This window comes from Centroberyx affinis, unplaced genomic scaffold (genome assembly GCF_046629955.1).
Source record: "Centroberyx affinis isolate AG114_WGS23_722 - 3 ecotype Tasmania unplaced genomic scaffold, CSIRO-AGI_Caff_v1 ptg001200l_1, whole genome shotgun sequence".
In the NCBI taxonomy this organism is placed as follows: Eukaryota; Metazoa; Chordata; class Actinopteri; order Beryciformes; family Berycidae; genus Centroberyx; species Centroberyx affinis.
The window spans coordinates 423,597-438,879 of record NW_027279722.1 but is presented as its reverse complement, the minus strand read 5'-3'; the positions used below and the strand labels follow the sequence as shown (position 1 = coordinate 438,879).

Here is a 15,283-nt window from a genome sequence, read left to right as displayed (position 1 = left end):
AACTTGTTTCAAGAATTTTGTAAATTTAAGTGTCATTTTCTTGATAGTAGTACAGTGATCGGCCTTATTCTGACTTGTTTCAACAGACTGACACCCATTTCTAGAATATTCTGAAAGAAGTGAAGCTGCATTGGAAACAAGTGAAGTTATCTCAGCTCACAGGCAGAATTTTACTCTTCGTTTTAACAAAAATAAGATTTGAAGGGTGAATATGAGGCTAAATGACTTGTTAAGATGGAAGTTTTTTGCAGTGCAGCGTCTCCACTGTCCTTCGTACCGGGCCAAACATGGGGCCGCGTTTATAAACCTGGACCTGGATGTAATCTTTAACATTCAAACAAGTTTACTGATTAAAATATGAGTGAGCAGCGTATATGTCTACCACATGTGATAAATCACAAATGAAGGTCTAAACACTAGTGAATGTGTTTTACAATTAGTTGGCTTTGTGAACAAAGCTCAACAGTCATTGTCCTATAAATGAGTGACAGTTGTTTCCTCATTGTAGCAGATTATTTATAGGATATCTCAACTGATCTTTAATGTCAAACACTTTGGGTTTGATAATGAATCTTCATTCCTCACATCTCAGTTTAGTTTCTGCACTCTACAGTAACTGGCTTCTTAATATGTAGTTGTAAAGATTTAAAATCAGTCATAAGCCAATCAACTCTTTCAATAATAATAATAATATCAACATTAATGTAAAGTAACTTCAAAGTAACAAAAGAATTGCATAGGGTTTCAGTACAATGAATAGTATTAATATTTTCCTCATACATTTCTTTATTTGAAGACAGCCTTAAGGGTTTTGCCAAGAATCATCATCATTTCTTTATCATTATTACTACAAAGTTGCAGCCTATGTCCTGTGCTTTAATTATTTTTTATGTGATTGGGTTAAATTAAAAAAAAAAAAGGCAACTTTGTCTTGTCAATGTGTAATAACAAACCACCTCACATCTGAAACAATATATTTATTGACAAGTAGTTGTACAGTTTTTTATTACATTTTATTAATGAATTATTGATTGTGTGAATGAGTTTCCCTACCGCACATATGAATAACTGCCATCAGTCATAATTTTCCTGGTGGATTTTCCTTCAGCAAGCACTTCACTCCAGCTAGTCTAAAGCCTGTTAGCATTCTTCATTGAAACCAATGAGTACAACTAGCAAAAAGCTAGCTCACAAGCTTACCGCTGGCAGTAGCCATTAGCTCACTAGTTCTAGCTAGCATCACCCATTGAAGTTAATTGAAGAGCCAATAAAGAAAAATCACCCCCCCAATGTGCCAAATGCCTGATGAAGGAAAACAACTACAAGTCAAAATGTCAATGTATTCATTCAGTGTTTTCATTCAAACTATAATCAGTTAATTCAGTGTGACAGTGATGTTTCCTCTATATTCATTCATCAGTGGTTGGCAACTACATCAAGAAAATGGCCACAGCTGTGAAATGTGAAATATTAGAAAGAGAGTAGAATAAATATTTCATATTTCCCCAATTTCCACCAAACATAAAAAGTATAAACCTGTCATTTAGTCTCTCTTTACACCTGGCATTGACATGCGTCTTGTACTGGAAAAAATACAGTTAAAATACCTCTCATACACCCCCACACCCCCCTTTTTTATTTATTTTTTTTATATAGAGAAGTGGGTGGGTGAGTGGGTGGGCAGAATTGGGAGATTTCAATCTATTTTATTTGCCTTCTTTTTTTGTTTCTGTATAACTGATATATTCAGGTTTAATTTGAACTTGCTAAATACGGACAAATTTATACAAATATTTTGAAAACCCGAATAAAAATATTACTGAAAAAAAACACGTCTCATGCATTCACATTGGGATTGGACTTCTCTTTCCCTCCCCAGATTGTCATGTACTTCACTTCCTTTAAAATTGACAGTAAGCACGTCGTCTCACTTGTTCCCCATCCATGAGTGTCCTGACTCTGTGTTTGGCAGTATGTCACTGTCTGACCGGCCTGCTGCTGATTGTTTTGCTTGTGGTTCCTGGTTGGATCCATGCAGAAAACCTTATTTCCGTTAATGTGTAGCTCCTACATGTAGATTGAAGACACATTGCATTTACACTACTCTGGTACTAATGTGGTCAGATGGGTTTGGATGATCGGATCATCAATGCACTGAATGAATGAATGCATTTACACCTGGATTTTATGTGTTTTTGCGCTATCCGATCACAATCCGATCACCCAGGATGCAGGTTAATGACAGGTGTGAAAGGGCCTTTGTTTTTGCCGTTGTTACATATTGAAGTTTTACTACTAGACTGTAAATTAAACTAAATCCCAACCTCTGGACCTTCAACCCCCACCACCAACCACAGAAATTTGTTGCACAATGGGAGTTCATTTAAATGTGATAAGGTACTCTGGGTAAGCCTGTATGTCATTGAAGGTAACAAACATGGTTGGATTGGCAGTGTTATCGGTGACGCTGTCGTACAGGTCTGCAGCTGCAGAGCCTTTGGAGGGGGGGGTGATCATGCCAGCTCTCCCCTGGGTGAAGTCTCCAACCAGGACTCTGGCCAGGTACATGCGCTTGTGCCTCTTGACGTCGGGCTTGGCGTAGCCCCGTGCAGAGTAGGCAGGGTCCACAGCAAAGTAAGATCCATTGCCATACATTGCAGCTAGAGAAATAAAAACATAGAGTTAGCATAGTATTATTAAAATAGAGAGAACAAGCCGATGACAAGACTCTCTGAAACGCTCGACAAAATCAAAGTTTTTCGCAGGTTTGTGCTCTGGAACCACTATAATAGAGTTTCCCTCCCGACAGCAGCGGTTTTGACGTGAAGGAAACATTGGGGCCGAGTCTAGGGTTCAACCAACATGGGTGTTTACCACGGTCACCATCATTGCATCATGGGAGTTTCTGAGCACTATGAAACTTTATCAGGGTATTGAAAAATAATTTTGTACAAATCAACTGTTCTTTTTTTGAGCAGTAAAACTTATTTTTTTAATAGTACATAATTAACAAAACAACATATTGTACAATTGCATTATTAGTAAAATTTGAAAATTGAAAGAGGTTTTATTTCCTTTTCTTGAGTTGGTGACTTGTTAGCTGGAAACCATGCTTAATCGTAGATTGAATGGAGCTGAGGTTGACATGGTATTTTTCTCAGAAAATTACCCCACGGCTGTGGTAAAAAGAAAATTCACCTATAATGGCCCTAGCCTCTGTACCATAGAATCCTGTTGTGCGAAAAACAGGGTTAATTTCATGTTGTTTCAATGTTAACTTGATGTTAAATCAATGATTGAATAGAAATAACATGGTGTCAATCCGCTGTCAGTGTTGGATCAACGGTATTTCATAGTGCAGAACTAATGTTGAATCACTGCTATATTTCAATGTTGAGTCAGTGTTTGCCTTAAGTTTCTCTATTCTTTATCCGACATGCTGTTTTGAAGGAGTCATTTTAACCTTTAACCCTTAACGGATTGCTGGGAAGCACAGTACCAGAGAAGAAATCGAAGCGTCTGATTTTGGGTATACTTGTCTTTAACTATGTTTTAAAGTTTATTTGTGCATAGGAGATCTAGCACGTGCTAGCACAGTGCAAGTAGACAAGGGTTACATACATCTGTTTGGGTAAGTGAAATTGGACGTTTTTTTGTTTTGTTTTAGACCTCTCCAACTTTTGTAGGGAGAATTCTTAATGGAGCAGGACAGGACCCTTTGGGAGAGACAACAACCAATACGACCAAAGGGTCCTGTATCAGGGCAAATCAACCCCAAGCTCCTTGATTTTTTGGTCATTGTGTGCACTTTACACTGTTCATTTGATGTGTAAATGAACTAAAAGTCTAAAGTGAATCTGAAGTGTTTTATGCCTTACTGCACCCAAGTCTCCCAATTTTGTATCAAATTAAGTTGAAGGCTTTTTTTACCATGTGGTCCTACATAGATTAACATTTCATCCCAAACTAGGAAATATAAACGACTTATCGTTTTGTGAGCATGCAAGGCTTTGCTTACCGTGTGCTCCTGCGTAGCTGCGGTTGAAGCCCTGAGAGTTGATGAGATCGATTGAGTCGGAGCCGGTTCCATGGAAGAGCTGCTTCTCGTTGTTTTTGTGCTTGTTCTTCTCCTCCAGTTGTTTCTTCATGAGCTGGTAGCTCTGCCACAGTGTCTTGTTTTGGACCCGTTCAATCTGCCAACACAGTCATGCAGCATACTTACATTTTTGATGGAGAGAAGAAATAGATGCAGCCTTTGTTATTTGCTCCAAAGGTGCAGATTGAAGCCAATTTTGATAACTACCGATCAATGTTGGGGGTAACGAGTTACGTAATATTATTACTTACCTGAGTAACGAAGTAGTGTAACGAGTTACTGTTTTAAATCAAGTAATAATATTACTGGTCGCGATGATTCAAAGAGCAACCGAAATATCCTCTTGTCTTTTTTCTCAGCTACTGTAGGTCTGATGTAACTTCTTGTTTGCTGTCCCCGCTTAGCTCCCTCGTCTGTTCACGTTCACGTTTCACTATAGCGCCCAAGATCACCCATCATTTTTAAATCGTTTAAAAGGTACCAAAAACAGAAAATAAATCTTTGACCGTCGATGTGAGTCACGCATGCGCCATTTTACGACATTTTTACGAGATCAGGGTGTACATTTGATAAGTAAGTAAGTAAGCTAACTAGCTAGCTAGCTTTGGTGAACATATATGATTGGAAACGAAGTAGTATCCAGTTATGGAATTATATTTATCACCACTTTGGCTGATGTGATGTGAAACATGATGGGTTTGTTTGCTACATCAGTTAACTAGCCAACTCGGTAACATTAGCGATTAATATAAAATGGCCATGGCAACATAAAAGCTATAGCTGGCTAGTGAGTCCGCATCAACCTTAATGCTATTCAAGTGCGAGACGATTACATTTGTCTTTCCAATTGAAGATACACATTAATCTGTGGTAGTGACAGAGCTAATGGCCGAAATTTAAAGGGGGTCTGTGCCGTAAACCGTTTACGCTCGTGCATGTGCGACTCACATCTACGGTTGACTTAGATCAGTCAGCGACAGCGCGACTCAGATCGGGTAGTGACAGTCCTCCAGAGGTAAAAATGGCTTCGCCAGCTAAGCGTCACGCTTTTAAAACCTTCTGGAAGCTGTCAGATTGTGCTGTGAGACAGAACATGACCCGCCGTGTGTAGTGGAAAGTTATGAAGACATTGTGAGTTGAAGTCTTTTGATGGAAATTGCTTGTTCTTGTTCGATAAAACAAGACACAAGATCACCTTCACTGAACAGCGGGACCTACCTGGCTCTCACCGCCGACGGACGGACGCTGTTTTCTGGGAGGCAGTGCGCTGAAGAGTCGGTAGGAGGACTGACCGGGTTGCGGCGACTTTTCTCCATATACTGTAAGTTGGGCGACTTTTTCCATATTTGTTTGGCGACTGTTACTGTCTGATCTTACTGTGTGGGTTGAAGCGCTGGAGGTTTTGTATGTATTTTGAAAGCTTATCGTTAGCCAAGATAGGAAGGATCTGTTTTGTTGTCATACTGTGAATGTTGACACTGAAGTAAGGAGACGCCCTGAATCGCTTTGACATGTATTTGGTACCAAATTAAAGGGGAAGTTGTATTTTTTTACATGGAAAAACTTGTGATTGTGATTTTTGAGATATAGCTGTTTGTTTGGAGTGAGCAAGAAAATGTTGATTTAAGTGAGAATTGTCAGTGGACTGCACCAATATTCTAGAATTCTACTGGGGTCTAGAGGGTTAAAAAAGCAGCTTTGAAAATCATTTTGCCTACACAATTTATTTTTCAAGAGCTCACTGTGAGCTTGTAGGCATTATGCTACTTAATCCTCATTTAGGCACTTTATTTTATTTGCTTATTTATTTTTTGTTTACATTTGCTGCTAGTCATAAGTTCTTAAATAGGAGTGAAGAGGTTGTTTTATCTCTTTAAATAAAGAGTTAAAAAACATTTTGTGCCTGTGTACGATTTTCAGTACCCTTCCACTGGTTGGACTTATAAGCATACTTGCCTTGCGTGAAAGTGCTAAAGTAATATAACTAGTTACCATATACAGAAAGTAATAATGTAACTTAATCACACTACTTTTAATAAGGAGTAATACGTAATAAATAGCTAATATATTACATTTTGAAAGTAACTTCCCCAACACTACTACCGATTACCATTCTTGCCAGATCAGTGGCATTTTGGGTGTGAGAGCCATGAGCTAGTTCAGTTCCACCAATCATAAGAAATATAACAATTGCGTCAAGCCTGCCATTCAAAAGTAATAAAGTTAGTCCAAGATGGTTAATTATGGGCTACTGCCAATTTTAATTCATTATTTTTTTTATGTGAACATAGAGTATTTATTTTGATTGTATGAAGGTATACTGACTTTCAGGGTTAAAATTAGACTAATGATTCTGTGGTGATGAAGGTAAACTTCCCCTAATGATTCTGAGGGTGTGAAAGGTATGCTTATGATTTTGCAAGTTTAAAGATAGACTTATGACGGTTAAAAACACAGTAATGATTTAGAGGGTATGAAGATACACTCATTGCTGTTTGTGAACATACACTGATGATGTTTGCCACGAGTCCGGTCTTTTGAAGTTCCTGTTGCACATCGCTGTATTCCTTGGATCCCTGAGGCAAATCAAACCGCTTCAATTGGGAGCCTTTCATATCCTCCCAATGTGCAGGCAGAGCGGCATCACCTGCAAACATGATTTAATAGTTCACAGCAGTGTTTGGTAACTTCACCCTAAGACAGACTTCATACATGATATCCCTATGGTCTTGGACAGTTCACTCTTGATTTGTGAAAATGAAACAGCCACTCAACTAGGGCTCTCGGTGATGTCATCAAGTTACAAATCCTGGAGCCACACCAATGACAGTGAACAGGTGACAGACTTTAGCTGTGTTTCATTAGTCATTTAACAAGCGCTCCTTCACTTCCCCTCGGCAGTTGGTAATACGTAGCAACGTACGTCACGTGAGTGGCCACTTGCAGAGCAGGGGGGCAGGGTCCAAGGGGGAGCAGAATATTTGAAATGGAATGCACTTGCCCTTAAACAGGCCTAATAATGAATAATAAATATTAACAATTACACAGAACAATGAGTAATAAAATATTGCAGATAAGTTAATAATGAACATAAATACAAATAAATGCTCTAAATCCTCTAAATATTGTTTGTTGACTTACATTTAAAAATGTATCACCTGTTTGTGCACCGGAATTGACGGGCAATCACAATGCATCCTGGGTAAGATGTGCTTGTGAAGTCTACATCGTTGTTGACTCGCTCCCTTGGCCCTTGAAGGGCCGATCTCAAAAGTTCACTTGAGTTATCAGATTGATGGAACGACACTAAAGATGGAGGAGGGGATTCCTCCGAGGGGAAGTCAACGAGGGCCGGTTGAAATGACTAATCAAACGCACCATTTGTGAGCAGAACTGAGGGTAACTTCTAACGGTAAGTGCCAAGCTTCATAATGTTATCTTCCTCCTCTCTTACCTTTTCTCTTTTTCACTGGGCTTCAGTCAAACGTTACTTAAAAAACTGTGGTTCTTGTTTAACTCAACCAATGAGGTTATTTGTGGCTCTGCCTCTGAGAAATGTTTACAAAAGGACCAATGCTCTAGCCACTTAAAGGGATAGTTGGAGGTGTGACCAAATCAACTCTGCTCGAGTCCCAAGTCAGTCTCAAGTCTTGAGGCACAAGTCTCAAGTAAAGTCACAAGTCTAAATGTAGAACAGCAAGTCAAGTCAGAACAAATCAATAGTCCAGTATCAGTATTTAATATCAATTTAATAATATTTAATATCTTAAAACTAAATGTCTAGGACTTTTCAATGCAATATGGTTTTAATAGGATAAAAACTTGGTAAGAGCATCATGAGTTTGATTTCTATAATCAGTTTCAACTTCAATAAATTCAATCATTCCATACAAATTCAGAAACAGAATTTAAATTCAGTCGTCTGCTGGAACAAATCTCATCACTTTCAATCTAAGTCATTTACACAAACACAAGATCTCAAGTCAAGACTTTAGAAACCTTTTCAAGTCATCAGAGTACAAGTCAGAGTCAAGTCCCAAGTCACCAGAACCCAAGTCAAGTCAAGTCTCAAGTCTTCTCTTCATGCATCAAGTCAAGTCTCAAGTAATTAAAACTGTGACTCGAGTCGGACTCAAGTCCAAGTCATGTGACTCGAGCCTCCACCTCTGGGGATAGTCAAGAAGCTCATTTGATCTTTTCATGAACTGGGATTTCTTTCAGTATAAACAGGCAACCTTTCTCTAGGCTGCTATTGTATTGTAAGTAAGAACATATTTTTAAGGATTAAATAAGGATTAAATAAATAAGTCATAACACGTTCATTCACCTTTCAGGTCTTTTCGAAGTAGTTCCACCTCTTTATCCCCTCGTGCTGTGACTGCTTTTCTGAGCATTACGTTGGCAGTGTAATCTTTGTTATTGATCTTGATTTTCACGCTGTGTCGTTTCTCCAGAGCTTCCTCGAGGCTGCAGTTGGTGAACACGTCGAAGGACACTGGCGCGTTGCTGCTCTGGTCCAGATACTGCCATTCACCAGTCCACTCACCAGTATGGCCTTCTGCTTCAAGTTCTCTGTCCTCTCCACCTTCCGGATGATGTCCCTGATGGTCAGCAAAACCAAATTTAAAGGAATACCTTGATATTTGGTACTTCAGACATATCACAATGTAAGGACAATGTTTCTGTACTGGCACTTCAATTAACTGAATGTTAGCTTTCTTATCATTCCTCATTCAATTCTATACTGTTAGCATCAAGTTAGTTACTGTTACTAGGCTTCTTATGATTCGGTCTAGTTGACCTTTATCCACTGATGAAGGACCGGCTGGACAGAAACATAAGAGAAATTAATGAAAACAGTGTTGTTTTGCAAGTGCAGTGTGCTGAATCTTTTTCTCCTTTGATGTTCATTTTGGAACCTGATGAAGACCAGATATGGTAAATACATATTGGTCATGTTTTTAATGATGTAGCCCCTTTAATAAAGGCTTTTTACTTACTGCAGACTTAGAGATAGGAGATTAATGTTTTTACACCTTTGGATAGTGATATTTTACCAGTGAGAAATCTCCAATAGGTCTTATTGCCTTCATATAGAGCAGATCCTAGCAGCGCTTCCCTCCTGTGATTTCTTTCTTAATTTTTGCATAGTAAAATGTTTGGTTACTGTGTGCTAACCTGATAGCCGACTCGGCGGTGAACACGTCCCTGGTCAGGCCCTCCAGTTGGATGTGGGGCTCCTGGTCCCCCTGCCTCCTCTCCAGGCGGATGCTGACCGTCAGCTTCCTCTGCAGGGCCTTCAGCTCCTCCATGTCGGCCTGAGACAGCTGAGCGATGAAGGGGTCGGTGATGGTCTTCTCTGCCTGTTCAGCCACTATCAGCTGCTTTATCCGCTGCTTAGCCTGACTCACAGCCTGGGGTGGGGGGTGGGGGTTTGGGTTATAGACACTGAATGCGTGCTCATCATAGGCACAATGAAATGATGATAAAACAGAAACTTTGACAAAACAAAATGAATGCATAACGTTTCATGTGATGGATTCTCTCACTCTGTGGAAGTTGTTTTTCATACTGTACAAAAATAAATGGCAGCAAATGGCTTCTTTGGAAAAACGCTCCCTGATATCTGCAACTATGCTGACTGTGTGCAGACACCAGCAGGAATAAAAGAAAGGAGAGGGGCAAACCTAGATAATTGGCACAAATTTAACAGTGGTATTATCCTTTAAAAAAGCTAAATATAAGTAAATAAATGTGTCTTAACCTGGGTGTTGTCAGCACACAGCTGAAAAATGGCAGGCTCAAACTCCTCCCCTTCTAAAACCAAGTTGTCACCCCTGGGTCGCTCCTCACTGATTCCCATAAAGATGGAAGTAAATGTGTCTGTTGTAAGAGAAATGGAAAAAAAGAATCACAATATAGTTTGTAAGCAGTATTGGTTGTCAAGTAACTTCTGTGACTTCGAGGAAGAAGTTACTGTCACTTGGCCCAGTCATGATGCTCAGAGTCTGAAAAACTAATATTTGAGTGCCGACACAAATGGGGAAGTGAACGTATCTGATGGACGAGACATTAAAGGAATAGTTCACCAAAAAATGAAAATTCAGTCATTATCTACTCACCCCCATGCTGATGGAAAGTTGGGTGAAGTTTCTTAGTCCATAGAACAGTCCTGGAGCTTCACAGCAAAACAGCATTGCAGCATTCTCCTAAACAACCGAATGTTGCTGGGGACTTGTCTTAAAACGTAAAAAAAAAAACAACGAAAAAAACCCATAAAATGGCTCCATTCAGCTCGTCCAGCGTAATCCAAGTCTCAGGAAGCCCCGAGATCCCAAGTTGATTGGAAAATACGTCATTTACACCCTTTTTTTAGCCGAAATCTTCACTGTAGCCGCTGAGCCCAAAGCCACGTTCACGTTAGCGCACAGCTGAAGTGGAGCACGAGCTCAAAGGCGCGTACATATGCCGTTAGACGAGATGAACGAGAACTCGCGATCTCTCCATACCTCCGTGTTTACACTGCTACCCAGAAGCTAGCGTCACACACAACAGAGAGAGCACTGCTGAAGTTGCAGCAACAAGTACCTCTGTCGGATCTAACGTTACATTTTTGGTCTTTGATCTGTTACCTAACCGTTGTAGCTCCTTTCAATAGCGGCGATATATAAAACGATGGTTGGAGTGTGTTCTTTTCCTGGATGCTTCAACAGAGAGGCATGTGAGATTTTGTGTGCATTCTTCATCGCAGGACGCATCGGTGACTTTTCAGAAACTACCACTACATGACCCGGAAAGACTACGGCTGTGGCTAATCACTCTTTGTCTGGATCTCAACTTCTCCGTTGAAGTCCGGGTGTGTAGTGAACACTTTTCACCAGAGGATTACCCCAAAAATCCAGGGAAGAAAAACAGAACTGCTTCTATTGAAGTCGACAGCTGTGCCGGCCGCGTCACTACAAAGGACTGAGGTATGTCCAGTAATTTATAGACCGTTTTCACAAACATGGATACAGGGTATAGCTCTGTTCCTACCATTGCCAGCAATGTTATAAAGCCAAATTTCTGTTGCAGTGTGGTGATCACTCAGTCTGTGATCACTTATTTTGTGTTTCAATATAATGTATAACACAATACAGGCATTGTCACTGACACATCTTTCTGTTTCTGTTGTCTGACGACTGCACCACTATAAAAAAAATGGATTGATCAAGGGTCACAAAATGCTAACAGTACAGAAATTAGCGTTAGCTAAAAAAAAGGGTGTAAATGACGTCTTTTCAAGTCAACTTGGGATCTCAGGGCTTCCGGAGACATGGATTATGCTGGACGAGCTGTATGGAGCCATTTTATGGGTTTTTTTGGTTGTTTTTTTACGCTTTAAGACAAGTCCCCAGCAACTTCGGTTGTTTAGGAGAATGCTGCAACGCTGTTTTGCTGTGAAGCTCCAGGACTGTTTTGTGGACTAAGAAACTTCACCCGACTTTCAATCGGCATGCGGGTGAGTAGATAATGACTGAATTTTCATTTTTGGGTGAACTATTCCTTTAAATAAAAAGTTTAGTTTAGTTATTAGAAAAGAGCACAACCAGGTTTAGTTTAGTTATTATTTGTCACTTTGGTTGTTGAATAACATTTGCAACTTTACTTGGCTCAGTCACATGATACTCAAGAGTCTGGAAATTATGATATATAAGCCGATGAAACAAATTTGCGTACCAAAAGTGAAAGGTGAGTTTTCAATCCACTCATCAGGTTGAAAGTACGTTACATAAATTGACAATCTTGAGTGTTTTTGTTAGAGTTTCTACTTCAGTAAGACGTTTAATCTCAGAGAAAGAAACGAAAATGTAAACAAAATGTAAACGAAATGAGGAATGCTGAGAAAAAATGTAATTAAAAATGATAAATTACATATGTTTTTCAGGTAGGTGATATCTATATAGAATTTACTACTAAAGAGCTTTGAAATACCCTTGATCTTGGTGAAGACGCTCTTCTCCTCCACCTCCTCTCCCTCTCTCCTCCTCATGCTGCTGTGGAAATCCTTCACCATGGCCGTCTGGAAGATCAGGATCTTCACGCTGCGGACAAACCTCTGGTGCTTCTTCCTCACAAAGTCCACCACGGCGTCGACCATGGCGTCCGCCACCGCCGAGGGGCTGGCTCCTCCCTGGCCTGACAGACGGACAAGGACCGGCGGATGATGATGATGATGTGGGGATGGATGTTAGGATTGGAATGGATAGAAAAGAGCACAACCTGTACAGCATCTCTAAATTCACTTCACTGAAACTTGATTGTGAAACATGCATTCACTTCACATACACTCTGAATGCTCCGTTCAGTTAAGTGCTTTACATGTTTTGGGGGGTTCAGAGGGCTGAGGCTGGGTTGAATATGGGATTACTGTACATAGGCAGCAATTGCAATGTTAACTTGTTTACTCAATTCCTGAGAAAGACATAAGGAGATATGAGGGCTTATTCATGAAACTCACCGGCCTGGTTAAGGACTGTACTAGTGGCTAACACCGTGGCGATGCACTTTCCCTATTCATAAACGGGGATTACCACCTCAGTTTTACCACTTGCGCCATTTTGGCACTACTGCCCGCTTCCAACCATTTGCAATTTGCATTTCCATGACTCATAAAAGCACACTATACACTAAAGCACACTTAATATGCAACACTTCATTTACATATTGATATTCATTGCCTTTCTCCCGGCCACTGCGGACAGTAAAGCCATGGTTAAGTTTCTCCAAAGCGGTAACTTAATCAACGACCTCAAATTACCACAGTGCAGATTTTGCACCGGGCAACACTGTTACCTCTGAGTTTTATGAATATGGGCAATGACGTTTTGGGAGGAACAAAGTCTCTATGTGACACTGACTTGGGGATAAACCATAGAATTACAACTGATAGAGGGGGCTCCTCCTGGTGCCTCAAGGTAATCTCCACTGGTACATCTCAGGCCCTCTTTACACCTTGCATTAACATGCGTCTTGTATCCAGATTGTATCTAGATATGATTTAACCTGATTACATTTACACCTGGTATTAACATGTGTCTCCAGTGTCCACACTGAGATCCGATTGAGATCCGATCACTTGTCCAGCTCAAACAACCGAACGTCACATCCTCCTCTCGTTTGCATGGGTCCAAAAAAAAAAAAAAAAGATGATACCCATCTGTGAAGCCGCGCTATGGACTACGGTTTCTGCGGTGTGCCTGGTGTTCGCGGTGCGGAGGGTCTGTGCGGCGAGTGCGGAGCTCTGCAGGGGGTCTGTGGAGGGTCCGCACCGAGCTCCGCGCTCCTCTCAAAAAATGAAACTCTGCGGAGGCCTCCGCAAACGCCGCAAGCAGTTCAGAGGCTATGATTGGTTACTGGTTGCTATGTTAGTTGGTTACCAGGGAAGTAAATGTAATCGAGTGACAGCCAAGTGACAGCTGACAACCGGCAAAAATGGACAATAGGAGGAGATTCTGTGCTCTCCGTGAACACCGCGCTGCTACCGCATTTACCATGAAATGCTGTGGCTCTGCGGAGAGAACGGTCTTGCCGTGAACACCGGGTGCAGAAACCATAAATTTGCATGCTTGCTTTTGGAAGCGGGGGAAGAAGCTGTCTTCAACAACTGGAATGCCGAAGTCTTATTTCCGCCCACGTAGTTGTTGTATGTGGATTGAAAACGCAATTGCATTTACACTTGTGTTCAATGTGGTCACAATGCGTCCCTGACCACCTCCGGAGGTGGTTTGGCCGATCGGATCACAATCCGTCCTCGATGCATCTTGGGTGCATTTACACCTCATACACCGTACTTTCATGTGGTCAAGCACTATCCGATTGCAATCCGACCACCCAAAACGCATGTTAATGCAAGGTGTAAAGAGGGCCTAAGATGGCTGCCAAGGAATGTTTGTTCACTCGAATTAACAGGTTTATGCCACTAGAGGGCGACAGAAATCGCAACACATTTGTAAATAACACACAGCAAAGCCATTGCACTACAGAGGCATACGAAGGACAAATGAAAGGCTAAATGCTAATAGCTGAGCTAACTGTACCTGATTGCCACCAATTACTGTACCTGGTTACCACCAGTAACTCACCAGTTACCAGTCTCACTTTGACACATCTTTCTCCTGCTGAAGGTCACATGTCCCACAATGACAAGTGAAGAGGCGAGATATCGCTTATTGCAGGATTAAGTAGATATGACTGCATTAGTGTGAATATGATAATTTGATTTTTATTATCTTGAGAGATATCAGAGCGTGAGACATATCGTAGCTACAAATACATCCCACATGTCCTACGTGTAATTACCATATGGAGGCTGACTTGAATGTTTTCTCCCAGCCAGCAGCCCATATTTAATTCAACATGACGAACGCAACAATAGTTTTTAGTGGAGCAGTTTTAAGGTAGAACTCTTTCCTTCATTGCCAGAGAACATTTAACCTACATACCAAGTCTGACATGCCAACCAAATGACTTTCAATTATGCTGATTTGAATGGAAATGTCTGTTCTATCCATTCTAATACTGTGAGATGAACATAGACAGAATCACTCCCAAGAAATCTGTTTGGTGGTAATAAATCAAAACAAAATGTCTGCACAGGGAATCAGTCAAATGGCCAAAATGACAAAAGGAAAAAGTAAACAATGGGAAGTAGACAGAACACAGGAAATAAAAAATAGCAGGAGGAAGACAGAGGAAATGTTTGAGAGGACAGATTGCTGTCAGAAACTAAAGCCATTTGGTCCCAATTCAATCCATTCAGGAGGAGGATTTTCTTCAAAATACAAATAGTAAAAACAAAAACAAACTTGGTTGTCATGTTCAAATTATTAAGAAATGATAGTAATCATAGCATGGCATTTATATTTGTGTAAGACTGTGTACAGACCTGTTCCGAGGGCCGGGAAGGAAACAGAGGAGAACTTGTTCTCTTCGCAGGTCTTCAGCACAGAGTAAACCACTTCCTTGATCTTGGCAGGATCATTCTGCCCTATGATATGGATGATGCATCTGCTGGGGAGCAGTCCAGCTGACGTCAGGATCATCGAACACTGCTGGTAGCCGGAAGCATTAACTGCAGAGAGGGATAAAGCACAAACACCCAGGGGTGAATTCACAAAGAAGGAACTGCGACCGCTGACTGCATCA

The 15,283-nt window shown here is 40.7% G+C and overlaps 1 protein-coding gene across 1 annotated transcript in view; it reads right to left on the bottom strand.

Annotated features, from left to right (window-relative positions):
- Window positions 1–962: 962 nt before the first annotated feature.
- Window positions 963–15,283, bottom strand: part of LOC139648428 (protein mono-ADP-ribosyltransferase PARP14-like) — a 35,735-nt gene continuing 21,414 nt past the window's right edge. The window contains 9 exon segments of the mRNA XM_071524546.1: window positions 963–2,660; window positions 4,019–4,193; window positions 6,604–6,743; window positions 8,424–8,627; window positions 8,630–8,697; window positions 9,275–9,510; window positions 9,861–9,979; window positions 12,071–12,274; window positions 15,024–15,209. Of these exon segments, the coding sequence (XP_071380647.1) occupies window positions 2,380–2,660; window positions 4,019–4,193; window positions 6,604–6,743; window positions 8,424–8,627; window positions 8,630–8,697; window positions 9,275–9,510; window positions 9,861–9,979; window positions 12,071–12,274; window positions 15,024–15,209 (1,613 nt within the window). The 3' untranslated portion in view covers window positions 963–2,379.